At 39.8% G+C, this 25,487-nt stretch overlaps 2 protein-coding genes and 1 long non-coding RNA gene across 3 annotated transcripts; 1 reads left to right on the top strand and 2 right to left on the bottom strand.

Annotated features, from left to right (window-relative positions):
* Positions 1–10,973: 10,973 nt before the first annotated feature.
* Positions 10,974–13,494, bottom strand: LOC146457317 (galanin receptor type 1-like). The gene has a single exon (XM_085092089.1). It carries the CDS (start codon positions 13,268–13,270, stop codon positions 11,768–11,770), a length of 1,503 nt encoding a protein of 500 aa, XP_084948215.1. The 5' UTR covers positions 13,271–13,494; the 3' UTR covers positions 10,974–11,767.
* Positions 13,495–17,199: 3,705 nt separating this feature from the next.
* LOC146457316 (galanin receptor type 1-like) lies at positions 17,200–19,484 on the bottom strand. The gene has a single exon (XM_085092045.1). It carries the CDS (start codon positions 18,654–18,656, stop codon positions 17,364–17,366), a length of 1,293 nt encoding a protein of 430 aa, XP_084948171.1. The 5' UTR covers positions 18,657–19,484; the 3' UTR covers positions 17,200–17,363.
* Positions 19,485–19,838: 354 nt separating this feature from the next.
* On the top strand, positions 19,839–21,619 carry LOC146457315 (uncharacterized). The gene is made up of 2 exons (XR_014858500.1): positions 19,839–19,994; positions 20,349–21,619. It is a non-coding gene; the product is annotated as an uncharacterized LOC146457315 (long non-coding RNA).
* Positions 21,620–25,487: the final 3,868 nt, after the last annotated feature.

Raw genomic sequence — 25,487 nt, 5'->3', positions numbered from 1 at the left:
AGCTCTGCCTTTTATTCAGGCCATACCTTTTTTATAGCAAACAGCATCTTCAATAAAAATATCTTGCAGGTAACAATAGGCAATTAAGTCGAATATATCTCAACTTTATCTTCCGCAGGAAAGAGATTGGGCCAGCACTACTTAACGAATGTGAATTGAAATGAATGCTTAAAGTTCCTTAAATTTTATTAATTTTTAGCGTAGGCATTCTGTTCATGAATAAACTTAATTAATTTCTCGGATCGGAATCCTTAAATGTGGTTACTGTATACGCTCTTTTATAAGAACGTCTAATTTGGGGGCTGATACTAAACGGTCTTAGTTTTTTGGCATTTTGAGCATGAAAAAGTTCTTAAGATGTTCTTAAGCTACCTTTTATAGTATTTCAATCACTAAATCTATGAAGAGGTAACCAAGACATCCATCAAAAAGCAATATGTGCCTAAATTTAACTGTTCTTAAAGCTTGGTTTACACGTACGACGCAAGCATAACCATAAGCACAAGCATAAACACAAGAAACCTACGTGTAAACCGGTGCGACGCAAGCATAAGCACAAGTGCAAGGAAATTAGCTGGAAAACAGTGACAAGTTGTCAGCGTACAATCTAGTTACTCATGCGTTACCATTTTCCGCCATGTTGGAATCAAATCTCGGCTGCTTCTGTGCTTGCGTATGTCACGTTATGCTTATGCTTATCGCACGTGTAAACATCCTTGTGCTTGTGCTTATGCTTATGCTTGCGTCGTACGTGTAAACCAAGCTTAACTGACTCTCAGCATAGCCACGGAAATGTTCTCAATATGTTTTTTAATTTAAATTTTAGCTAATCTCAACCTTTACAGTAATTGAAGAGCGAATGGTCTTAAATTAAAGCCAAGCACATTGTACTGCAGGTAATTAATTAGCCTGTTGCGTCGGCTGGGACATAAAGCTTAACTTACATCTTAAAACCAGCTGCACTGTGACCAAAATAGAATTAGGAAATGGATCTTACCTTGCTGTTAATTAGGGTCCAGTTGTTCATGAAAGCTGTCCGCTGGTAACTCATATATCCAGCTGACAAATCGCTATTCAGCGGTTCAGTATCAATTGTTGAAAAACAGACATGTATCATGCACTAGCTAATTGCTGTTCGTAGAATTTTGATCCATTCATGCTCAACTCCAGAACTTATGTAGCGAAGACAAGAGGAATAATCTGTAGCACCTCTTCGATCGATTTTATTGTTGGCTTGGTGAGAGAAATGAAGAGAAACCATGATTATGTTGGTACTACTCTGACTTCCGGCATTCATACGTATTGTCCGATTAAAGCGTCAGTGTAGGCGCATGAATTTTGTCAAGGAAGATTGTCCGACAAACAAGGATCCATGGCAATAAAGTTAATTCAAAAACACCTATAAAAACAGCAGCAACAACAGAATTAAAAAAAACTACACGGTCGTACCGTGTAGTTTTTTTTTTTTTTTTAGTTTAATGAGGGTACTCTGATAAGAACTGGAAAAGTTTCAGACTTCAACTTTATTGATATATTTTGTAAATTTTACAGAAAATTATAGTTACTAGGACCTTCAGTTTACGTGCAGTAAGACTGTGTGAGCCGGAAGGGAGCAAGCGCACACCATTTGTCGTTACGGCACGTCTTTTCTCAAACAGGGCAACCAGTTTCGCTAGCAAGGGCGGGACCTGGAACAGAAAATCTGAGAGGTCTTGGGCGACTGGAAAACCGTCTAAAAAAAATGAAGTAGCGTATTTCATTAAGACGATAATTTATTCTGTGTGGAAAACCAAACTGTTTAACGTTGATTTTTCATATTAGAGCAGCCGTTTCAGAGTATGCAATTTAAAGTACTAACGGTAGCAATTGTGTCGAAGCTTTTGTTAATATGCTCAATAAACAGATTTCTACGACAGCAGTGTTAAATGAGATGGAGACTTAAAATATTGTTTGAATTCGTCTTATTTGATAGTGTGGAGGAAATTCAACACATAACTGTCGGTTGAGACGGAAGTTTGAGTTTTTTTTTTGTCGTTGGCATCAAGATCTATCAGTGAGAAAACAAAGAGATTATGTCCACTCTCGGTCATTCCCTTTCACCCGGAAATATACTGATTAAGCTTCTCTTGTTGGAAACTAGTCGTCAAAATCGGAGCCGGAAAGCAAGGGATTATTTTGACATTGTCACCTCTTTTAACCGAAACAAGAGATCTGATAAATTTAAGCTTCTCTTGCTATTCACAGATTTATTTAACAACCGTGGTGTAAACTCAACATTGCTTCTTTCCCGTGCAACGTTTAAAACAGATCTCTCGATCCGAGGATTCGTTGTACCATGTCAAGCAGGATGCGTAAGTTTTAACGCATAACAATGGCCTTGTATTGAGAGAACCTTCAGCAGACATTTTGTCCTCGCGATGTTCAATACTTAAAGTGAACTGAAAATTATAAGGGCTGTTATTGATTGCTATCTCATTTTTATATACGTTTTTTATGTTTATTTTATCAGACGTTTCCTCTCCCGTATCCCCAGTTTATTGTTTGGTGTCGAAGAACAAAAGCAATCAGAGGTCGTGAGAAAAAAAGGGATATAAAATTTTTGTCGTGCCAGTTAGAGGTACTTTATAAGTTCTTACGAAACTACAAGAATTTTGTTTTCAGCTCATGTGCTCAACGTATAGAATGTTTTCACATGACGTCACGGCGGCCATGTTGGTGTCCCTAAACAAAGAAATGGCGGCCATGTTTGTGTCCCAAACTAAACCTCCGGGCATTGAACTCTATTTTTATGCAAATACTTTCTTTTGTTTCAGTAAACCAATATGGCCGGTAGTCATGTGAATGAAAACACTCTATAGAAGGGAGCTTAAGCAACGACGACGGCGACGGCAACGACAACGCCGCAAAACAATAGGTTTGATGAGCAAAAACAATCGCTCTGCACGTGCGTTTTACATTTTGGTGCATTTCTTTGCCGTCAGCAAAACAACAATGTGAAATGATTTATTTTCGATTGTTGCCGTTGCCATCGTCGTTGCTTAAGCTCCTTAGTGGCAACATATACAAGCATCAAGAGTTTCAGTTTTCGGTTGGAACGTAATGCATTGTGGGATGGAAAGTGGGCACCAAGTCCAATCTCGTACCCAGAGTACTCAGGCTCTTTGGCCAGCGGCTAGTCGCCAGGAGAGACTCTGGGGACATCTAATTTTATTACCCCAGGATTTCTGCGGTAAAACAATGGAAACCGTAACGGAACAGCCAATCAAAAGATGTAAATTTTTTCGATGTCCCCAGAGTCTTCCCGGCGTTGCCCCGCTGACCAAAAAGCCTGAAGACTCTGGGTAGGAGATTGCACCAAGTCTGGAAGGACCGCCATATTGGCTTCGTCACTCGGGGTGCCATAATCTTTTCAACAGATTATTTGTTGGCTAAAGGAATGATCGAAATGCATGCGTCGAATACAAAATCTTAAAGGGATAAGATAATCTCTTGATGGTAGAAGTCTTTCCCGCTTCAGAGATCGTAAAAGACATAAGATGACATTGTTTTCGTGAGGCCACGATGAGTTCAGGAGAGTTTTATTTTCCTCCGAAAAGATGCAGTCGTGGTGAATGGAAGCTACATGAAAACTAATTGCCACAAGTGAAATCCATAAATCGTTGGGTCAAAAGCTGGATCTGCTGTTTGGGTTTTGCTGCTTCCAAAAACTTTCATGCGAACCAACAGCTGAAAACCGGGTTAAGTTCTAGGCAAGAAGGTTGCAATCCAGACTGTCAGGGAAAGCGAAATCTTTAATGGGGGAAGGTGAAGTCCACTCTATCGCCAATATTCTCGAGTAATATAACTTTCCCCTTCATTGCCGATTATCCCGGAAGAATGAACATCCTATAAATTTCCATAATGGAAATTTTATTTTTACTATAGCAAATGTGCAGATATGTAAGCTTATACATATGGCTGTCCTTGTGGTTTTACAGTGAAAAGTGGTCAACATATAATTAAGTTTGGTTAAGGTTCATTTTTATTTCATAGTTTATCGGACATCTTTCAATTTTTTTACTTAAATACACCATTTTTGCTGTTTAATAACCCACTGTTACAAACTACTTACCTAAGGGGTGGTGTTCAATATAGCTACAGTATTAAAAAATGTATATGTCAAATGTTAGAGGGTAGGCTAGGGAGGATGAAACAGCAAGGGACAGACATGGTTGGTAGTGGGCAGTTGACACAATTAAAACAACAGTAAACAAAGTAACTTTGTGTATCAAATTAAGAGCTGTGTCTTAAACCTTTGTATGAATTTAAGGGTTAAAGTCTAAGGGAGAGATAGAAAGGAAAACGAGATTTAGACAAAGAAGGAAGACAGACATTAGATCTTGGATGGGCATATGAAATTGTTGACAAGGACCCTTCACAGAGAACACGAGAATCTGTATCAAAAACTGAGGGGAAGCAAAACATTTCTACATTTATTATGAAGACAGAAACCCCAGGGAAGCCTTTGTGGAAGATTGTCTCTAGTCGGAGACAACTCTTCCTTCATTGAGAAATTTCTGCCAACCCAAAAATTCCAATCAGCGAGTGCTTGTTTGCAGGTTTTTTTTCTAATGCTCCTAACTAAAAGTTGTCCTATTTGGAAATTACTTAATGCGAAAAATTGGAGGATTACCCAAATCACTGTTTAGCTGAGTTCAATTTGACAGTTGGACTGTAAGAGGATTTTTATAATGCAATTCTCTCAAAACTGAACAACCTTGTAGTATTATTTTTTTATATATAACAATGTGCAGGCAGTACAGTAATAGCCCGCGTATAAGCGGACCTGGGTTTTAAGAAGCTGGTAGGCTAAAGTTCTCATTTTTAGCCCCCTCCACATAAGAACCTATTTAGGCTAAAATTTTAAGTTAGGTTCTTATCAATGGGGTTGCTGTTAAAGTGGAAAATCATCATCTATTTGAAAGAAACTTGACATAACTTTTTTTTCTTTCAAGCTTAAGTAAAATGTTGTATGTCTATACTGTATTATGAGATGATATTTATAATATATATAGCATATTCAGATGAAATTCATATAAAAATATAAGGACCTATTTTAAGAACCTTGGTAGCCTAAATTTGCTTTAAGTGCCATTTATGTAAGAACCTATTTAGGCTAAATTGAAAAATTCAGGTTCTTATACGTGGGCTATTACTGTACGCAAAATCCAAAAACAGTATAATTTTAGAAATGATCCAATAGCTGCCTGAGTGGATTCCAGTATGACAAATAATAACTGGTTTTAAGCCCCGGCCCTTGTGCATAGTCAGGTAGGTTTTAATGCTTGTGACCACAGGAAGCCCAAGCTGTATGAGCGTTAAAATAAAGACCTTTGTTTGAACCTTGTAATTTAAGTGTCGCGATGAGTGTTACGCAATGGCGTAAATTATAAGGGTTTGTATGGGAATTTACGACCGTGTTTTGGAGTCGAAAATAAAGGGCATGAATTCAACAAAAATGGCCTACCTAGGTAAGCCATTGATTGAGGGTTGTGCAATTTGGGGGTGGCGATAAATTGTCTCATATTATCATTGCATTCATTACATATATTTGCACATATATATATATATTTTTTTTTTGCTGAAGTGCATTTTAACTGCAACTCTTTTATGGTCCATTATTAGTTTACTATTTTTTGCTGTCATTTAATGGGACAGGAGAGAGGTAGGGGAGATATCAGACGGACATGTTGCATGGATGCAATCATTTTAAATTTATCAAAATTCTATGGCCCTTTCATTGGTGCCATTATTTTAATTCAATATTTCCTGTCGGAAGGTACCATAAAAAAAGCATGCAGTCTTATTAAATAACGGATCATCTATCTTGGTATTTACAGACTTAACAATAGCCGTAGTGCTCGTTCCGTGCCGTTTGGTGAAGAAACAGTCCACGTCTCTAAAGAGAGTCGTGGCTCTCTCACAACTGCAAATGCATCTTTTCCACGAACATACTTGTGGACTTCACATATGGCCGTAAAGCATTCAGTTATTATTTGACGTATTACCACTGTTTGGACAGCCCATTATGGCGATCAAAAATCTCAAATCACCGAAAGCCTCATTAATAGAAAACCACAAATAGAACTGTCAAAAGGTACCGAAAAATGAGACTGTTAAGTCGCGCTCATGTTACATTGTTAAAAATGATCGCAAATTTTGCGTGCTTTTCGCAGCTTTATGACACAGGTGTTAAAATCGGCTTATAGTATTACCAATCACGATTCTATAGTCGAAGTGTGCAGTCGATTTTCTGCCGTTCAGATAGCAAATATCATCAAGAAGGACACCTTGAAACACACAGCGAGGAATCCAATATGGCGGATATTTCAGAGGCGGTGCCCGCTTTCCATCCCACAATACACTGCAACCCAACCGGAAACTGAAATGAAACTCTTGATGCTTGTATTAGCGTAGGCATGTGGGTGAGATTTTTGCAATGTTAGAGAAAACTTTTTCTAATCGGATTCCACCCCCGCATGACCAGAGAATCAAAGAAAAGTGAAGCAGCCAACACAAGCCAACTCACACGATAAGGTAAAGGGTCAGAAGATGGGAAAAGGAGATTACTTACTGAAGGAAACGGAACAAAAGAATGACTGAAAATGGAGATATTGTAGACGTGTCCGTCTTCCAGATAGTTTCAGGCAGGTATAGCCTTGCCTTTTTCGCTTGTAAATCAAAATTGGAAATCATTAAATGAGAGGAAAGCACTTGGTCACGTAGCTTGCATGGAATGAAGAAATCTGTGTGACTCGATGGCATTATGTAGCTTACATACACAACTGCCTCAGATGTTAAACGGTCGGAAATGTTCTTAACTTGAAATGATAAACGCATGCATAAGAAGCCTGGTCATATTCAATGGGTTCATATTGCGATGCTTTTGCGGGATCTTTTTTCTTTGAAGCCGGCATGAGATGAAATATTTTAGAAAAGTCAACAAATGTGAACTTTTTCACAAATGAAAAACAGCACTACGACTGATATGAGAAGGACTGATCTTTTTTTTTTTCACATGTTTTGGAGTACTCAATCGTTTGAAGACTTCCACAGCTCTTTCTTTCTTTTGGCATCATTCACTACGTTTTCACCATTTTATTTGAGGTGGTTAAATTTTTGAACAATTTGCAACAGTAAATGCTGAATTGCAGTGGACTGATAATGGGAGGCGGGAGGTTTAATAACCCAGTGACAAAGATGTGTGCTTTTTTCTAGAGTTCAGTCGCACGATCTCAGATGGGCAAATATTTGGGCTGCTTAAGAACATACGATTCTGGCTAGTTAAAATTTAGAGGAATTGTGTACACTCAGCGACATATCATTTCTGTGAGTTTGCATCGAAAAAAACTTGGCGTGCATATAATCGCGCAGTTTTCTTAAAATTAGAAACACTTGTAGTCTTCGTTGGCTGTGCACGACTCGGATACAAATCGTAAGCAACTGGAAAAAGCTGGCCTAATTTTTTCAACTTGTCAACCGCCCGGTTAGCTATAGCTCAGTTGTGAAGAACGCCAGATTGCTACGAGCCCAGGCCAGACCAACGGTCAGGATCTAAAATAACTGATGAGAAGGTGCTGGCTTTGCTTTGACACCTGTAAATGATTCTAGACCTTCACGCAGCTTGAAAGACCAGTTGAAATCAATTTGGGAACGTAAAAGAACCAGTTTGGACGAAACGAACGCTAGCTGTGACCACTAGCCAGTGCCAGCATGTCAGGTCGGTTTGGTGTGTGATTCTCTGAAAGGCTTCTGAGTGAATGAGACCACAACTCTGAAAAAGAACCAGATGTTAATGGGATTTGCCAAATGCTGCATGGTGGAAAAATAGTCTTTTATATTCTAATTCCAGATATCTGACTAAGCTGTGTCGTCTTACACATTTGGAAACCGCTCAAAAATTGAGATGGTGTCAAGGTTGTTTCAAGTGTCAAATTCATGTGTTCTATAATTCTGGGCCGAATTGTTTCGCCAAGAGCGAGTTCAGACAAAATAATTTTAGCACAACTGTAACACAGCAAAAACAAACAAAACCACACTTCCCCCGTCACACTTAGTGACGAATTTGACTATATCATTTGACACAGCATTTCACCCAATATAAGGAATTCCTCAAGGAAGCTCGAGTACTGTCGAATATTCTGTTTCTTGCGTGCGTGGACTTCATACAGTCGGCTGATCCCAATGCGGTACCTCAGTTGTTGCATGGTTTTAAATTATTTCGTATAATCGGCTTAATTTAACTCTAACTCTCTTTTCAGCTATCTTCCTTTTGTAAGTGATAATTGTCTCGAAAACATAAATAGATGTTTTTTACTACTTGAAATTCGACGAATATTTTCACGACGCTAAACAAAAAAAAACATCTTTATTTCAAGAACATTCATGCAGCTTAAGGAAAGTATTACTCTTAATAAGACATGAAAGGTATTAGTTCGGATTAAAAAACACAACTCCGGAGTATTGGTCTATTCTTAAAACACTGAGACACGAAACAAATACATTGGCCGATGACGGTCAAACTATAGCTAAAAATAATTTGTCTTCTTTTGATTTTTATTTACAGATTCTTGCATAGTCAACGAAGACGTCAAATTTATTTCCTTGGATATAAAATATGCAATATTCAATGAGCATCTGTCAGCACTTAAAAATGTATTTTTAACGTATTTATTCCTACTGAGGACGCCGACTTAAATTAAAAGCGTAAAATCTGTAAAAACAAACAGATTTAGGGAAAAATACATCTCAATTTCTATTTGTATTAACATAGCTTTCATACGAATACAGGAGCTTGGGAACGGACTGCAAAGAGTCTGAGTCATCAGTTCCATGGCTTAAGTTAAGACTTACACCAGGATCAACCTTATTCCCAGGGTCTCTTCTGCAGTCTCTCCCTCTCTCGCTCCCTGGGACATGAAGAAGAGAGACCCTGGGCACGAGGTAGCACCAGGACGGGAGTAAAATTTACGTTACCTGATCTTCTTCGCGATTTTTCCAATTAATTCTTGACTTGTGTAATGAAGCCGGACTACAGGTATCCAGCAACTGAATCAGAAGTAGGAACGCCGGGAGATCAAACGCACTGAGAATAAAACGAAACATTCACCGTCGAGTGTTCCAGTTCTCTGTAAATAGTTTAGGCCGTTGATCCTGATTCTCACATTGCGTTTTAGAGATGACGACAAAAAATGTACCAAAATAAATAACACACGTTCAAAGCAATTGTTTTTGCTCATCAAACCTATTGTCGTGGCGTTCACTTGAGCCGGGGCCGCTCACGAATTAACCTCATCTTAGAATTCTCTTGAGTCTCTTGTCAACCATTTTGGCAGGACGCGTACGTTTAATAAAATGGAATGGAAAATGCACTGAACTTTGGTCTTTACAGGGCTGGCAGGCGCTTGCTAGAGATTGCTTCTGTAAAATAGCCGCAATTATATGAAACCTTTATTGGGCGGCGTTGTTCGGTCCGTGTTGAGTTCAGACCAGTGCCTGTACCGTGCCCAGAAACGGTGCTTGACCGATGACTCTAAAAGAAGGAACGGTGGAACGGCGGAATGGCGGAAGATCACCCCAAATTCTAAGACACGGAAATAAATAAAATAAACTGAAACTCTAACCCTAACCCGTTCCGTGTTTTGTTCTGGGGTGATTTTGCGCCATTCCGCCGTTCCGGCTTTTAGGGTCGCCCGTGCTTGACTACTATCCTTGGAGGTAGTGCCCGCTCACGAATTAACCTCATCTTACTACGTTAAAGTTTTTGTAACTAACAGAACTGTTTTTGTATTCTCTTGAGTCCCTTGTCAACCATTTTGGCAGGACGCACGTCGTGTAATAAAATGGAGTGAAAAATGTACTGAACTTTGTTCTTTGCAGGCAGGCGCTTGCTAGAGATTGCTTCTGCAAAATAATTGCAATTATGAAACCGTTATTGGGCAGCCTTGCTCGGTCCGTGTTGAGTTCAGACCAGTGCCTGTACCGTGCCCAGGAACGGTGCTTGACCGACGACCCTAAAAGCCGGAACGGTGGAACGGCGGAATGGCGGAAAATCACCCCAAATTCTAAAACACGGAACGGCGGAAAATGACTCCAAATACACTAAAAACCTGACCCTAACCCGTTCTGTGTTTTGCTTTGGGGTGATTTTCCGCCATTCCGCCATTCCGTGGGAGCAGGGATGGCGCAGTGGTGAGAGCACTCGCTTCCCACCAATGTGGCCCAGGTTCGATTCCCGGTCTCGGCGTCATATGTGGGTTGAGTTTGTTGTTGGTTCTCGTCCCTGCTCCGAGGGTTTTTTCTCCGGGTACTCCGGTTTTCCTCCCTCCACAAAAAACAACATTTTCAAATTCCAATTCGACCTGGAAACAGTGGAGAGAAGAGCCACTCCGTAAATTCCACTGAAATTCCTATTTACTTCTTTATTTCTTTCTTTCTTTCTTTCTTTCTTTATTTATTTACTTATTTTATTCCGCTGTTCTGTCTTTTACGGTCGCCCGTGCTTGACTACTATCCTTGGAGGTTGTGCCCGTGCTGGGGCACGGTGTCGACATTTTTGCCCGGGCACCGGAAAAAGGCCATGTTCAGACTAGTGCCCGTGCCGAGAATAGTCTGAACAGGGCATAAGGCTGTCCTTTTGAAGTAAAACAAGGGACACACTGTTTAGCGGTAGCTGACCCAATAACACATTAATGTTTCTTTATTGGGAAATCAATGAAAGGAAAACATAATTATCATGCAATAAAGAATTGAAAAATTGTCAAATACTTGTGAAATGTTCGTGGCTAGACTGACGCGGCGTTTCGTCTCGGCCAAGAGACCCTTGTATAAATTTCAACTCTGCAATAGAGGGCCAGACTGCTAATATCTTGACTTTGGGCGTGATATGATACTCAACGAGTTTGCCTAAAAATTCTGAAGGTCTCTGAAGAGTCTCTTGGCCGAGACGAAACGCCGCGTCAGATTAGCCACGAACATTTCACACTGAAGTATTTGATAATTATCATGATCCGCTTAATTCCGAATTTAGTTCCATTTTTGTGGGAATCGCTGGAACATTTTACGATAAGCAGCAAACCCATAAGCTGCCATACCCGAGTCTTAAATCATAGTAAAATAACTTCAGGTAATTAAATATGAAAGGTAAACCCGGGAATCCTTTTTCTGTTTGTTTTGTGGCAGAAGGTGCGTCATTTGAAGGACAACAGAACGGAAAACAGTTTGACCTTGTGGACTAATCGAGGGTCGAGGAGTTTGGGTGAAGTTTTCATTAGAGTCTGCTTATGTTACTAACAACTGTTTATAAGACAACAACTTAACCATAAACGATCATTGTATGTTGTATGTTATACTTTATACACCTACAATGATTGCCCCTACATCAACAAATGCTTGAATTGCTATTTGTTTCAATTAAGTTTAAATTACAGCGATGAAATTCGATTGAATAAAGCAAATAGAATTTAAGAAAGTAATTTATCAACATTCCACGACGAATCGTGCAGCATCTTTCAACATAAATTAATCGCCTACAGCGATAAGGAGATAGTACCTGAATTGAAATATAACTTTTAGCTCCAAAAAGGTACATTAAAGGTTTCACAAAATACTCCTGATGGAATCTTTCATTCTTAAGCTTCGTGTACAGCGACAAAGGAAAGTGTTGCGATGATCAGTTATTTACATTGGAATGGCCATTTGGGCATGAGACTACGAAGGCGGAACCACATTAACAGTCAGTTTCTCGCAGTTCCGCGAAATATCGATACGAGCTGCCACTAAAAGGTATCTCTAGAATAGACTCGCCTACATTGATACCATCCGAGTTTTCTGGTAGTCTATCATGCAGAAACGTAATTCCATTGATGCACTTACTAAGTACGATGTCATTCCTTTCTTGACCATTATATCGCATTACAGGACCGTTTTGACTTGGTGCTGCACTCGAAAAGTCGCTCTTTTCACACAGCTCTTTAACATCTCCCATTTCATAACATGAAAATTTTCGACGAGGAACTGGCGGCTTGCGCTCAAATGTAAATCGGGTCTTCGCACCTGGCAAGGGCGACAGCTCCGTGGGCGAAACGTCAAATGTTTCCAAGTCATCGGAAGTATCTACGGGTAGTCGACAAATTGAAGGCTTGTTATGAATTATAGTGGGTCGTTCACTGTCCAGTACATTCCTACTAACCTTTCGCACATATTTTCTAGTCTCGCTGCTTATTTTCCTTAAGGGCTGCATCACAGTTGTCCGCCCTATCCTCGCAAACCCAGATCTGAATTCCCTGCTCTTCAGTGCATAAATGAAAGGGTTTAAGACGCTGTTGGCGTAGGTACAGATACGACAAACCACGGAAATGTAATGGAAATACTTATGATCTGCCCCATTTCCAAAGTCCACCCACAGCCAAAGAACCTGATTTGGAAACATACTGATTGCAAAGACTACCACGACGATTACAAACATTTTTGCCAGGCGAATGTTTTGTTCCTTTCTTTTAAATTCCATGCTGTCCTTGCTGAAAGTCGATGTTCTGCTATGAGAGCGGCGATCTCTGCGCTCAGGTGCCACTGATAAAAGCCTGGTCAGATCTGAATGTAAACTGTGATAAATTAGTACATATGCTATGGTCATAGTGATCAAAGGTAAAGCGTATTGACAGAGAAAAAGTACAATGGTATAAGTTTGTCTGTAGTGCACGCTCGTCCAACTCTCGCTGCAGGACATCTCAGACTCATTATAATCCAAAGCAATAAAATAGGGAATGCACAAGCCGATCGAAAAAGCGTGAATTATAAACAAAAACATAACACTTTTACCAGTGGAGATATGTCCAGTGAAGGGTTTAACGAGAATTCTAAATCTGTCCAAGCTTATTGCCGCAAGAGTAAGGGTGGAAGACGTTGAAAACACCGTCTGAAATGGCCACAAAGTTTTACACATTGCCTTTCCGAAGGACCATATGTAGTTGCTTTCTTCAAGAGCCAAATCAAACGGTATACTGAGCGCCGGTGTGATAAAGTCACATAAAGCAAGGTTCAGGATAAATATGTTTGATGAAGCCCGCATTCTTCGCGCCTTCACGATTACAATAGCGACTAAACTGTTTCCAAAACAACTTAGAACCAAGATTACAACATAGAGTGTTATTCTTGTAATTCTGAACTCCACGTATTCCAAATCCATTGTTGCAGTTTCTTCTTGTATTGTACTGTTATTTGCCGCCATCATTTTTCCACTGGAGGGTATGCGATGAACGGATGGATTCCTCGGATCAAGCTTGCCGTAGAGATAAGTGACGTCTGGCTGTCCACGATGCGTAAACTTTTTAATCTGTTAGAACTTGCTAACGAACTTGAACTTGTAAAGGAAACAAAAAAAACAATCGTCCTGAGAAAGCTCGTATAAACCAACGAGTACCAATTTCGAGTGCTACCCGTGGAGCGAAAAGCCAAACACCGGCTGAATTTCAATAAACAATTTACTAGGCTCTGATTAGTCACCGGACGCAGCTTAGCTTATCTACGATGACCTAAATCCAATAGCTGTTTCCTTAAGCATTAGGGGGTCTGTTGAAACCGACACAGCGCATTTTCGTCAGATAAAATCATGTGGTTTCTATTGTGGACCGAACAAACACAATAAAATTTAGAACTTATCGAGGCTTAAACATAAACAAAACAAGATTGCAGAGCAAGGGTCAGTGAAGTAGGAAAAGCTCTCACGAAAAGAAAAGAAACTTGGACAAGTGCCAATGGTGTTTGATTATTCTTTTTAAAAATAAAATTACTGCTCTTAACGAAATTTAATTTTCGTGACCTATGCCGTGAGTGTGTAGGGGGAGTGCTTGTGGCGCAGCGTTTATTAAGTCGTTAATTTAGAAGTATCTTTTAATAAACAATCAACACGCCTCCGCCATGACAGGAGATTAAAGCGGAACACAAAAATGGACGTTTGACGAACTTCTGCACGCAGTTTTACTCAGGGAAAGGTAATTTTATGACAAACAACAATGTAAATGACACAACCTTTGCACTCCTACGAGGTGCTTAAGTCAAAACTGAAAGGATTCTTAAGCATTTGTGTCCGCATCTCTGGAGGGGAAGAATTTTAATCGTACTCTTGAGATAAATTATCTTTAATCGTTTCGAGATGGAATGATAATTTGTCTGCAGTGCCTTAAAATTTAACCGTACACTGCGAGAGATTATGATTAAGTAACTAAGAGTTGCAATTGTCTGTAGTCTCTAAAATAATCAATCCTTTATATTCCAAACACGAGGATTATTTTGAGAAGTTAAATTCTTCTAAACTGATTGTCGCAGTGAATAAAATAATAAAAAAATCAGTATAGTCACAGTAAAAAACGGCGCTGACACTCTTTCTGGAATATGAACATTTTGTGCACTGAAAACTAAGAATAGCTGTCCATTACCTTCTTATTTATAGAATGACTCCTTAGAATGTCATCACCTTACACAAAGCTCCTGGGAAAGTTCTGTTTAGCTTTCATTTCGCCGAACAAGATCGTAAATCCTTACCACATTACTTGAATCAGGGTTTAAATCCACAAGGAGTTCACTCAAAAAGCCGATTGAACGTTCCGTGTTCCCACGGACTTACAGAAGTTAGGTGGAAACGGAAGCCATATAAGTAAGGTATTGAGATTAATACTAAAAAGCTGTGGAAAGAAATTTCAACTGTCCAACCAATTCAAACAGAGTGCAATTAGAGTATACACGCAGTGGTTATACAAGGATTTCTCTATCACCACACCCTCCCGTCTTCGGCTACATCTGATCGTTTGCTTCCTGTCATTTTCTTACAAGTCGAGCTGAGGCGAGCTGATGGTTCACCCAGGCTGATATGCTTGCTCCAGCTTGCTATGCTTCCATTCACTTTCTTAGCTCGCCCTCTTGGCTATTTTCAGTTGTGTATAGGTGAAACAGGGAGGAGACATAACGCAACAGTGTCCGCTCGAACATCTGTGACACGTTGAAAAACTGAATGGCAATTACGAAATGGCAAATACGTATCCAAACCAATCGCTTAACACTTCAATCTTCACAATCACGGCATTTTAAAAAGCACAGCAAACGAGCACAGGAGCCCATTAAGCGCCTGGCGGGTGGTCTTTGGCGTTTCCTATCTGTACGGAAAGCCGCAAAAATTTAGAACTAAAATTTATCTTTGAACAAGGTACTCTTCATAGAATCACCAAACGCTTTTCATTCAACTAATCAGTACAAATTCTTGTTTTTCATAACATAGAGGTATTTCAACAGTCAGTGACACAGCCATACCCGGCAAAAAAATCCAAGTGCCTCCACCTCTAACCTTCAATTAACTAGTGCGGTAAAGGTTAGGTGAAAGTATGAAGGACGGGCTGCAGGATTGAAACTGAGAATTATCTGTTGACCCAACTTGCAGTAAGAATCAATCGTCTAATAACTTCATAGCATTCAGTGCATGCCAAAATCGAGACAAACTATAGAATGGAATTCGACAAAGAACAGCCTCTTGGCAAACAATTTGTCAACGTCATTGTAGAATTTCTTAATCTAGCATGTTTCGTAAAAGCCAAGTCCTTGCCTTAGGACAAGAACTGCTTTGTAATCTATTCACTGTCTAGATATAGTATAGAGAAGTTTTATTCGTAATGTAACTCTCCGTTTTTACTTTCATCTCTGTGATGAAAACGCAAGTGAACAAGATCACCAATTGCCAAAGTACCGTAATCGAGACAATCTTAACTAGCTCTTTCCGATCCGCGCTTGGAAATAACATCGTTTTCCTAACTGCTCTTTGTAATGTTGTCAACGATCAGTCTCTCGTGATCAGAAAAAAAAATCATACCTGCACTGAATTAAAAGATTTGCGACTGCGTCACTGTTTAAAAATTTCCCATTATCTAACCGAATGGACTCATCGATGGCCCTCGAGTTCACCCAGTTGTGTAGGGGAAACAAATCAAAAATCTAAAAATAGAAATAAAGATATTTTTACTGATGGGGGCAGATTACTCTTGGCAGGTTTACTCCAATTGCATTATCGTCGGGCCCTCCCACTTTTAGTTGTCAACATACACTAAACGGAGAAAATCAAACGAGATCCGTGTCTGATTTTGTTCCCACGGAGGTCGCTCGCTTATGTTGATCTTTCAACCGCGACCGGAGGTCCTCATGTTGGAGGGCGGGGCGCAATTATAAGCTCAACACTGAAAGTTCGATAATTCGAGATCGGGGTCGACAACAACTGTATGAACGCTTGACGACCACCACCCTTGCGCAGTCCTATCCGAAAGCACCTTTAACAATCCTAATAGAATCAAGTTAACCAATAGAAGATGAAGGCACCTGCACCTTTTTATTTGGGGAAAACTAGATGTGCCGAACGTCATTTGTGCTACAATGGCCAATGTTATTGCACCTACGTTCGCTTAATCAGTCTTTCATAATTACAATCACTTTCTACAATCTTAAGCAGTCTTAAAATATTATCATCATTATGGGCTGAGCAGGGATGGCGCAGTAGTGAGGGCACTCGCCTCCCTCCAATGTGGCCCGGGTTCAATTCCCGGACTCGGCGTCATATGCGGGTTGAGTTTGTTGTTGGACCTCGTCCATGCTCCGAGGGTTTTTCTCCGGGTACTCCGGTTTTCCTCCCTCCACAAAAACGAACATTTCCAAATTCCAATTCGACCTGGAAACAGTGGATGGAAGAGCCACCTCGTGGAATCTACCAAAAAAAATTCCCATTCCGAAATTCCCATTATTTTGTGACAAAAACTAGGGATAAAAAAGAACAACGTCTTAACCTTTCCGAGGCCATTTTCAACGCCAAGAAAACCATACACAACTTAACATATATACGCAAAAGTTATTTTAAAAAAGATGGCAATGTTAAATGGTAATAGAACGAGGCGCAGTGTGAAATGCATTTTGTATTTTATTTTCTTAATCAGTTCCCGTGAGCATACTGATTTATGATGTCGCTCAAAGTAAAGGCAAAAAGAAACATGGACTGCCCATTTCCGGAATTGAAATTCTTTTGAATTGCCATAGCAAATATAATAATATTATTCAACATCAATGCCCAATTAGCATTAATTTTAGAATTTACTAATACAATTATGCACCGCAATTTTATTTAGGCTTGAAGCCAAAGCGCTGATATCACCAATGATATATAAAGTGATTTAGGAGTCAGTTTTGTCTCACTTCGTTTCACTTAATAGCCATACGCACCAGAGGCTTAGCTTTTGCAAACAGCTGTGTTCAGTCTAGATGGATGCTTTGCAAGTTGTCAACAGCTTGTAATTAATTTAGCAATCCGTTTCTCGAAGCTCCTCGAGTACGTTTAAATATAAAAGTGTGTCAAGGATTGATATGTCCATAGACATATCATCAAATATTATAGGAGTCGTGTTTTGATCCTTTGCACTCTTGGAAACTCGGAATTTATGAATTACTGATCTGTTCAAATCGTCATCAGTTTGGTTGTCCTGAGCAGGTGGCATTACCTGAGCAGATTGTGTCGAAACTGCATGTTGATTGTCTGTAGCACGGCTTATTTTGCGGGCAAATTTTCTGGTTTCATTGCTGATCTTCCTTAAGGGCTGCATACTTGCGCGACCAATCCTAGCAAATCCCGACCTGAATTCTTTGCTCTTCAAGGCGTAAATAAGCGGGTTTAAAACACTGTTTGCATATGTACAGAGCCGACTCACGACCGAAATGTAGTGAAAAAGTTTTTTCTTCTTGCCATTTCCAAAGTCTACCCAGAGCCAAAGAACTTGATTTGGAAACATACTCACTGCGAATACGACCACCACAATTATAAACATCTTTGCCAAACGGATATTCTGTTCCTTTCTTTTGTGTTCCATGCTGTCCCTGCTTAAAGTTGACGATTCATATGTTTTGCTTACATTTCGACGCCTTTTGTGAGACGAATCCTTGGAAATAAGCCTTAACAGATTTAAATGCAAACTTCGATAAATGAGCACATATGCCACAGACATTGTTGTTAAAGGCAAAACGTAGCCACTTAGACACAACACAACAGTATAAGCTTGCTTGGATCCCACGCTAGGCCAACGTTCATCGCAAGAGCCTTTAGAGTCGTTGAATTTTAGGGCAAAATAATAGGGAATACACAGGCATATTGAAAGAGTGTGAATTGCCAATATGAACAGGAGAACATGAGACATGTTAATACGTCCCGCAAACGGCTTTGATAGGGTTCGGAACCTTTCCAAACTTATCACCACCAGAGTCAAAGATGAAGAGGTTGAGCACGCTGTCTCGAAAGGCCATAGAACCTTGCACAGCACGCTTCCAAAAGGCCAGATGTACTTGCTTTCTTCAAGCGCAAAATCAAACGGAATACCCACCGCTGGTGTTAAAAAATCGCACAAAGCGAGGTTCAGAATTAAGAAGTTCGATGGCGTCCGCATATCTTTGGCTCCTACGATGATGATAGCCACCAAACTGTTCCCCACACAACTTAGAATGAAGATTGCAGAATAAAAGGCAATTTTTGCCATTCTAAAGTCCCTGTTTTCTAGGTAAATAGCGTGGCTTTGTTCCGTAATATTCGTCCTATTCAGTTCCATGATCAAGTGGGTCGATTGTCATTCATATATGCGTTAGGCAATGATGCTTTACTTATCAAGGTTCCACTTCACCACGCCTGTCTTTCAATGCGGATTCCTTTCATCTGTATCAACAATCGTGTTTCGAACATTGTAAATTGCACTAAAGACCTATAAATTGAACAAACACGTTTGAGTAATTGACGCAATTATTTTTCTTTAGATGTGACCGAGCGACAAGTGCGTGATCAATAAGGGCCTACTAAAATAACAGAAATCAAACAGCTTCTTTATGAAAATTAAAATCATACCGTGCTTATTGAGAAACCCAATAGGGGGTCCATACATGTTAAATTAAAATGATGAACAAATAATGAATTGAAGTGTTGACTTTGGGAAAAATGCAATTTTACGGTCAATAGCTTCAGTGAGAAATACAAACCAGCGTGAAGGAGGCATGAAGAATCTTGTTATCTTTTTCAATTCTTTTGACAGTACCTAATGATTGATTTCATTGATCTTGAAAGATTTTAATGTTCGTGACTTTGCAAGTGAGCACATGGGGGCCGGATTTTTAATGAACTGCCAACAACCCCGTCACGACATTGGGTAAATACCGGACTGGGGCCCGGACTACTTAACTGCTGGATACCACGAATTCGAAGCGGCAGTGTTTCCAAAGCAGATGACGATAAGGGTAGAAACACCTAAATAAAATAAATCCTTTGTTTATAGTGGAAATGCACTTAGCTACCCAAAGCTTGTTTACAGGCATTGCACTCAGGAATAACAGGAAACAAATAATAATCAAATCGAACATAACATGTTAAAAACCCAAACTGGCAGGAGGCAAACCAGCTGGCTATTTACAAGCGGGGCCGATTTCAAGTCCGGCGCCCTTACCACTGGGCCACGCGGCCTCCTTAAAAACTTCTAACATATTGTAGTTTAATGACAAGTATTCAGTTTTGTCATTTCATTAATAGGAGGTTTCACCAGTTGCATAGAGTATCAGATCATGTACATGACGAGCGGAAATAAAAAAGGATTCCCGACAACCAAGATCTGACACATTCATGGCAAGCATAGTTGCGTTTGAAGCCGATAGTTTGATCAATACCCAGGATATTGAAAACGCTTCCCTGGGGAGTAAGTAGTATTCGGGCCCAATGTCAGTGGTGGTTGGACACGGTCCAAAGAGCATCATGGTAGCAGTAATTGGCCAATCACATCATCGTATTCTTTCACTAGCGTTTTTAGGAAGGATCTTCACGCGAATAATTGCTTCGTCTTATTTACTGTTTTATTCACCGTGTAGACGGCTTTTCTTCCAAATGAAAGGATTCAACAAGTGACGAGGTATGTAGGTGATCAGTGATTGTATTTTCTCATAATTTCCGTAGTTATTGTCGTCAATATTCGACTTCCTCGCAAGCTTGTCCAATATGGCGGCTTTTCTCCACGTGCAATGATCAATGAACGCGTTTGCTTTTTGACGCTATATCGTTAGGGTTCCAAGAAAAAAAATTACACCATTTGTTTAATAAAGAGTTGCTCTTGGATTTTAAGGCATCGCACCCCATCGCACCTCTCGCCGTTTTTCTGCCATGTGCGTTTAAAGTTTGGCAATTGTGAGGAGCAAACAATGAGCGAGTCACGATGTAACATAAAGATTTATTGTGACGTTTTCCTCTTTGCTTGATTTGTCTCTAGGTTTACAACTAAAGCTCAAGTGAAAGCTCTAGCCAGCTGTTCTAAATGACCTGCTATTTCACCTCAGGACAAAAATGTTGAGGCTTCAGGGCTATGGACTGTTGGTAGATGTCGACTAAAATATCAGAAATATTATTATCACAAGCACAGATCCACAGAAAAATTAATAACTAAAAAGGGCAAACACTTGCGACTTAATTCCATAAATTAAGAATCAGTTGTGCAGAAATTACATTCTACTTATACTTTTAAAGTATATCTTGTATGCTTGTACAACAATTTGCATGCCTGAGCTGTATATTTATACACTCTATGCGTTAACTGACTGTATATATTTCCATATATTCCCATACAAAAAAAATAATTGGTCACTTCAGGCATATATTTTACATCAAAAGTCAAGCATATATGAAATCTCTATTGATGATTTGGCTTATTACCTCTGTGCTTATTGTATAAATATATAATTGTGTATAAATTTTTTTATTGTATGTAATTTGTGTTGTTAATAAAAGGGATTGACAGCTGATTTGCAAGATGACCTTCAAAGTAGATGTATGCTAATTTGATCTCAATTGCACTTGACTATTGTTAGTAGCTGAAATCTCTGATATGCTCGGCAAACTATGTGGAGTCATCACCTTCACATTGGTGTACAAGATACACTTTGATGTAAACAGGCCCTTAGTTTATGAGTGGGGGGGGGGGGTGGGGGGGGCATGCCTTGTGAGCAGAGTTCCCCTCAATTTGTATTTCAATATTTCTCCAATCCAATTCATAATTATTGGATATGTTGTAGATTTAAAGTGACAAGTACATGTAAAGGAGAAGGAGACATCTGGTGTGACTATAATACTGTGCCCCTTTTCCAAGTTTGATGTCAATAATTATTGTAATTGACTATTGTCAGTGGCTGAAATCTCTGGTATGCTCTTTTTGCAAACTATGTCGAGTCGTCCACCTTCAAATTGGTGTACAAGATACACTTCGATGTAAACAGGCCCTTAGTTTATGAGTGGGGGGCATACCTTGTGAGCAGAGTTCCCCTCAATTTGTATTTCAATATTTCTCCAAATTATCCAATAACATAATTATAATGGATATGTTGTAGATTTAAAGTGACTAGTACCTGTAAAGGAGAGGAGGACATCTAGTGTGACTATAATACTGTGCCCCTTTGCCAAGTTATGAATTACATGTGCAATATGTACAGCAGTTTTCATTATTAATGTGGTTGTTATTATTAAAATAAAATAAAAACATAGATTTGATAGTTGGTAGTCTGTCTTGTTAGTACTGAACTAGAAATCTTCCAAGATCAAAGAGAATATTGCTCACAGGTTTTTTGGAGTTTTTCATAAGGCTGAACCACTGTAGTAATGGGAAAGGGGGATGGGGGGGGCAAAACTTTTGTGAAGTCAATATTTTTATCTTGTGTTCTATCATAGTTTGTTGGACTATGGAAACATGTGAACACGAGTAATCATTTTTGAGCAGCTATTTGTACTTACTCTCAGTTTTTATTGTTCATTTGTGATTCCTTACCACCTTACCTTTTGGCTTTCACACTCTCTATGTTTGAGGGTGCTTATGTACATAATCTCCATAACATTGTTTTGTGTATTGATGTTTGTATTAAAAGGCCTTATTTTCTTTTAAATATATAATTAAAGAGGGAGCATGCACCCAGGGCCCCTCACCTTGATCCAATACATTGTCTTTCCGTGCAAAGTAAGGGTCTGCCCAGTAAAGGAGGGTAGAGTATTTGGCATTGTTTACAAGGTTTTTTGACTTATTTCATTCAAGATCAATCTGATGTTTTCATTTCCCTCATGCAACATGTGATGTAATAAAACAAATTATTATTGAAGAACTTGTTATATCAAACATATATTTAGTACTCCTGTGTGACTAAAATCTATGACTCTTGCAAGCTGAACTTGTGTGAGAGCCTTTTTCCATGTCCCAGTCTCATTGGCAACCAGTATACAGAATGGTTAAACGAAATTCCTATCCAGTAAGGCCGTGAAAATCTTCATTTCCCTACAATCCTTGTTTACTTCATTTCGTATTATAATATTCGGCTATTTCCACCTCCAGTAGTTATGAACTCTGAATATTTCAATGCCAGATTTTCGAGCCCGTGATCGTACATTATAATTCAAAAGGTACGATTTCATAGAAGGACGACAGGATTGGTTTTGCAATTGTATGGAAGTGGCACACTGATTACATGGAGCAGTTTCGGCTGTACCGGCTTTCGATCGATCGATCGCTAGGATCGCCGTGTAAACCCAACGTTTTGAGCGTTAAATTAGTCAGTCGATGTGTGCTAACGGTAACCGGAGAAAACTTATCGAATAAATTGCCGAATTAACCGATTTTCTGCCTTTTTGAAGCGAAAATTTGTCATCCCTTGAGATCCGCACAGCACGAAGGTTTGTTACAACTGACGACGAACCGACAACTCGCCCCAGAATGCTTTGCGGACCGTGTCCAACCACCACTGGGCCCAATGTGGTCTGGGAAATGGGAATTTGGCCCCACCTTGAGGACTCTCTTAATAGTTTTTCTTCGCATCGTCGAAATGGAATGGTGTTGAAAGGAGTTTCGGGAATTGAATTGACAGGTGAAGACCGATCGAGGCAGGTTTCTTGGCTAGAGGATGGGTCTCCCTATGGTGATAATAACCCTCTGCCTTCCACATTTAGTCACTCTCGAACTGACAGTCTTTTCAGGGCCTCGTGACTCCAGGTTTTTCGGTCAGTGGCGATTGTCTTCCAAGTGCAAGTGCATCATTCGATGGTGTTACGCTAAGAATGTCCTTGAAGCACAGCTTCCGGTCAGCCTCATTCCCTCTGCTAGTTCTCCATACAGGACTACGTCCATCCTCCCTGCTCTCCCGAGCGCTGTGCTGTTGGCTGCACTGTCTCTCCATGAGATGCCCGGGTTGCGTTTGAGACAGCGCCGTTGGAAAGCGGCGAACCTTGTTTCCTGCAGAGAGCAAAGCCATGTTTCACTGCCATAGGGTGTGCCGGCACAACCTTGGGATGATCCGCTTGTTTGGTGTTGTTCAGACTCGCGTTTTCAGCCTGCAATGGGTTGTTGCAGCTTTACCAATACGTTCATCGAGCTCTGAACGGTTTCCAGTTCATACTTTCATAGTTTGTGATGGAAGGTGCTTCATTTTCATCATGACCCATTACCTGTGTTTTCTAGAGGCTGATTGGGAGCCCAAAGTCGTTGCAGGTTGAAGCAAGGTGGTCCATAAGTTGCTGCAATTAAAGGCATCAGCCATTTCCATCCGCGATATCCGCCTTCCCAGACAATCCCATAATCCCTCACTCGTACCAGTCTTCTCGTAGTGGAGAATACCTACATACGTTTCACAGTCTGGCTGATCTTGAGAAGTAATCGACACAATTTTCCAACATGACTTGTTAACCCTGGGTTTATTTTAGTCAAGAAATCAACAAATGGCTGCCGATTTAAGTTTCTTAATTAATTAAGTCCTAATTGAATTTAAAAGGTTAGAAGTGGCTCCCCTTACAGTAAAATCGTCTTACCCTTGAAATTGAAGATTTTCCACTTCAAATCAAAATTCGTATCTTTTTACTAGCGTGTAGGTTGTCCAGTCGCTCTCGCAGATATTCTGAAGAGTTATTTTTACGAAATGCATCCTTTCTGTGGGGCAACCGGCACCCGTTTGCAACGTTTCGCATTATAATTAGAGAGACGATGGAATGAACGACAGAAGAATGCTCCTAGTCCTAAAAAATAATACAGCCGCAGGTCATCATGGTTTAGTGAAATTAGAGCTTTAAAACGAGTGCATTGAAGCCTACTTTGCTATCCTCCAGACCAAACAGGAACAAGCTATGCTTGTCATTTATTACCATACTTGCAATTAAGTCTTCAAATCTAGGTTATAATTTTACGGTTCTTTTTTTTTTTAGTTAAACGCGAATGATTAAATAACTGTTAATTTCTGGTGAGTCAAGAGTCAGTTATCGGTCGCAGAATAGTTTTTCCATCACGACGCCGGTTACACTCACTGTTCCCCACCCTGATTACATGTGGTACCAGTTGGGGGATTTGCTTGAACTTCAAGGCATTTCATAGTTGATGATCATTTCAACATTTCAGTGTTCACCAGATTCCCTCTAGGTCAAGTAGTAATATTGTAAAAGGAGGCGATGCGACGGTGCATGTTAACCATTGCCCGGGAACAAAGAGTTGATTAATTAAACCAATAATGAGCAAACTACTTATTTGGAAAATTCCATAACACATCTAAGAGGTTCATTTTGAATGTTTTTTTTTTTTTTTAGGGTTTTCGTGAAACGCCATACCAGAACACAACTCAGGAAAAATGTGTTCTCAATATTTCCTTCTCATATGGAAGTTGTTAATAGATCAGGATTGATTACAGGAACAGCCGATATGAGAATTGATTTTGAAGTAGTCTAGATTCTTATAGATAAAGACAGGAGCAACCCCTTGAAAAGTATACTTTTGGGGGAGGTGTTACGCCTAAATTCAGATCAAAAGTGATCATTCATACCAGTTTTCACACCTGAAGCTACCTACTCCAAGTCTCCTTCGCGCCGCTTCGTTTGATCGTGAACGTTTGTAATGTTCATCTGTTTAACACTTTCTGTCGGCCCTCCGCACCATCCAAAGTTCAGACCAGAAAATAAACCCATGTCATATTAACCCTAGGAATACCAAAGTGGCCCCAACACCATACCCATTGAGGCTGCATATATCCGTATAGCTTATACATAAATTTAAGATAGAAAATGTAACACAGTTACTCGAGTAACTGTGTTACATTTTCTATCTTAAATTTATATTTCGCTCTGCATGTTTTTGCATCGAGCACTCCTGCGACTGAGTGAAGCAATCATTGTATTGTTTCTTTGTTTATAGCTTATATAAAGAGTTTTGGGCTCGTCACGCAATCCTCCTCATTCCTGGGGGAGGAGTGCATGACGAGCCCAAAGAGCGTCTGCCGGAGGCTAATATGGAGAGTGGATTAAAATCCATACTAATTTGATAAGGACACGGTATCCAGATAGCCAGCACAGTTGTCATTTCTTCAATTAAACTCAATGGTCTTAGAAGCAATTAAAAGTA

The sequence above is a fragment of the Pavona decussata genome, unplaced genomic scaffold (assembly GCF_977016875.1).
Source record: "Pavona decussata unplaced genomic scaffold, jaPavDecu1.1 SCAFFOLD_244, whole genome shotgun sequence".
Taxonomy (NCBI): domain Eukaryota; kingdom Metazoa; phylum Cnidaria; class Anthozoa; order Scleractinia; family Agariciidae; genus Pavona; species Pavona decussata.
The sequence above is the reverse complement of the archived record's forward strand: the minus strand, read 5'-3'. Positions and strand labels throughout refer to the sequence as shown.